The sequence below is a fragment of the Dendroctonus ponderosae genome, unplaced genomic scaffold (assembly GCF_020466585.1).
Source record: "Dendroctonus ponderosae isolate FM_Combo_2020 unplaced genomic scaffold, Dpon_F_20191213v2 Dpon_F_20191213_1, whole genome shotgun sequence".
Taxonomy (NCBI): Eukaryota; Metazoa; Arthropoda; class Insecta; order Coleoptera; family Curculionidae; genus Dendroctonus; species Dendroctonus ponderosae.
The window spans coordinates 3,494,920-3,497,990 of NW_026017110.1; the positions used below are offsets into that span (position 1 = coordinate 3,494,920).

The 3,071-nt window shown below is 34.8% G+C and overlaps 1 protein-coding gene across 5 annotated transcripts in view; it reads right to left on the bottom strand.

Annotated features, from left to right (window-relative positions):
* LOC109543010 overlaps positions 1 to 3,071 on the bottom strand; it is a 24,429-nt gene that overhangs the window by 2,797 nt on the left and 18,561 nt on the right. For 4 of the 5 annotated variants that reach the window (XM_048661347.1, XM_048661345.1, XM_048661359.1 and 1 more), the window contains one exon: positions 1,907 to 2,098. In XM_048661347.1, coding sequence (XP_048517304.1) covers positions 1,907 to 2,098 — 192 coding nt within the window. Of the gene's footprint in view, positions 1 to 1,906; positions 2,099 to 2,382; positions 2,433 to 3,071 lie in introns of those variants that run through there. The other variant, XM_048661360.1, reaches the window with a different exon arrangement.

Here is a 3,071-nt window from a genome sequence, read left to right on the forward strand (position 1 = left end):
AAACATCGTGTTTGAGTTGAATTTTTGTTTTAAGTGTGCTTATTAATACTGCTCATGACATGTATTTTCGTGGAGTGTTAGACACTTAATATACCAGCTTGCTTGGCTTTGCGTGAGAAAACATTAAATTAGGTACCAAAGCTCCGAACAAGTATCATATAAATCAAACAGCATTTAAATGTGATCGATTCCAGATTTTTTCCCTTCTCTTTCAGCTTTCAGATTACCTAAATCGGGGTGGTAGACATTTTTGGAAAATGAAGTTTTGATATTGCCGTACGCAAGAATCCTTATTTTAACGACATAATTAGTGTTTCTGCCACTTTTGTTTCTCCAAGTACAAGGTGAGTTTGTCTTATATTGTAGTCCGATTGACTGTAGCTGAATATATATTTATATTTTCTTGTATTTATTTATAATTTCTTTAATACCAATTTATCTGCCTTTAATATCTATTTATCATTTGCTAACGTTTAATTGATTTTGCTCAATCCCCATCTAAGACGAAATAGGTACTATTGAAGTGAAGATATCTTACACTATACAGGATGTTCCATGAAAATAGGCTGCTTTCCGTAACTAAAAAAATTCAATGAATAGCTGAAAAAGTAGAATTCTTGCTCACAGTATTTAGATTAGTTTAGTGTTTAGTTATAAAATTGTCTTGACTAATGCAAATTATTGTTACATTGTTTTTGAAACGATAGCATTTTTTTCTTGTTGAAAGATGTGTACAATTGTATTGTTTATTACCGACGGAAGTTGTACCTCTAACATGGGAGATTGATGAAGAAAATTTATGCTATTGGCCCCGAGACGAAGACCGAATAAGCAGTAAAATAAAGAGCTGTGCATTACCAAACAAGAAACATGGAAAATATATCGGTTTGGGTTTCCGGGTGGAACAATGAAATCATATGGTAAGTAACAAATTTTAAGTATTTTGGCATATTAATTTGCATAACTTTAGGCGACATGATACGGGCAAGATTTTTTATTAATATTATATTGCAGGTTAATTAACTTCATACAATTAATTGGTGGGAGCCACAGAGGTGAGGGGGTGACCTATAGTTTCAAAGGCGAAAAAGGAAAAAAAAGTATTCAAGAACTTTTTATTTGTAAGGGACTTAAGTACTTAAGTAAGAGTAAGGCAAAATAGACTTTTAATTGTATTTATAAATGGCTTATTTAATTTTATTTATTTATAAATGGCTAAATATTACAGATGGCTTGGTAAAAAATCCGCATTTTATAGCAACCAGGAAAGATATTGAAATTTAAATTCAAAATTGGCTCAGGCACGCGCCGGAAAGGCTCAAAAGGGACAAAAATAGCAATTAACACTTTAATATTATAGTTCGGTTCCGGATAGAAGAACAAATTTCGATTCATAGAAAAAAAAATTAGTTTGTAATACGTAAATGTATTTGGTTTGTTTTGAAGTATAGGTTATTGGTTCAATGTTTTGTTTCTTTTAAATTGCCTCCACCCTAAATTTTACAAATTATAAAGCTGCCTTCAACGTTTTTCGAAAGTTGAAAGAGTTAGAAAAAAAATTTTTAGAAAGAAAACCTAGCAAAAATTTCACGGTTGACTATTAACCTAAGAACTTTTCACAGATGTCCTCGAATCAACCCGTCTATAATCACAGTGATGTCCCAAATGACGTTTACAGGATCATCCCATACATAACCCGAACAGTCCCAAAAGTATGTACCATGTACGTCCCGGGACGTCCGAGGGACCTACGCCTATATCCTATATCAGCTAAAAATGTTGATGCAAAATACCCAAGAAAAATGTTTTCAAAAAAGAATTGTTGGAATGTTGCCGGTAAATCTATCTGGCATTGAAACAATTTCAAAATCGTTGACTTTCATGTATGGTTAAATCAAAATCTTACCTAATACAGGTCCTAAGGTGACAACAAACAGTCCTTTGCCAACATTGTGAAGTCCAAACGCTGCGGGCAATTTCTCTAAAGTTGCGTACTCCGAGATGGTAATCGCGAAATTTATTAGAGCCGCTCCTCGTACAAACCCAGCTATAACCAACCAGAACAGAATCCAGACGTAATCGGTTTGCTGGGCCAAGACTGCAACAGATTAGAAAGACGCATGAAACTGTGTTGGGTTTAACCAGTGTTTGTCCCCGATGGAAAAATAAAAAAATTCTCAGTCCCCAATTGCAATGGCTGTTTGCACACAAGAAAATGTCTTTGAAATGATGGATTGCAATTGACGACTTTTACATCGCATATACCTGCGAAAACTTACTGTCTTAAGCATAACTACCCCAATCCTGTCATGGTTTGCCAATGCTTTAACAACGAAATCAAAACCAAACTAAAAATAGGCCTTAGTAAGTATTAAAGCTTACATTTCATGTGAAGTGTCACTGATACCTATGTCACGATGGCTCCGACATAGCTGCCGATAAAAATCATACAAACATTAGAATATCATTGCTTTTCACAACCAATCAAATAAATCAAATCAGTTAAAAGGCACAAGAATCACCTGAAACTTGCTTTCAATAAATGACACTTCAAATTGCACGGGAATAAACTGACTAAAAATTACATTGCTAAATGCATGGCAGTGCTACATACTGTTAATGTACAAATGAGCAATTTTAAGTTGAAATTAAATTTGAAAAATCAGTAAGAATTTGTAAAGGAACTGAATACATTTTGGGGCACTAAGTAGGAATTTGCTTTTGGGACTGACTCAAATTTCAAATACCTCGCGAACCGTAAGTACCTAGCGTTAGAAACAGCAGATTTTCATTAGAAAACAATTTCTTTCCTATGCATAGTAAAGGAATCTTTTAAACTAAAATCTACCTTTTCATCGCCTAACGCGATCAACCCTGTACCCAGCAAACACAAATGGTCCGTGGGACGTTCTACTTTGATCCCCGTTATCCCGCATGGGATCACCCTTGGTAGGATGTCCCTAGGACGTCTCTTGTATCGCACATATATCTCATGCAGATCCCATGCGAGTCGTTTTTTTCCTCCCGGGGACATCATCAACAGGACGTATATGTAATAATAGTAAATGGCG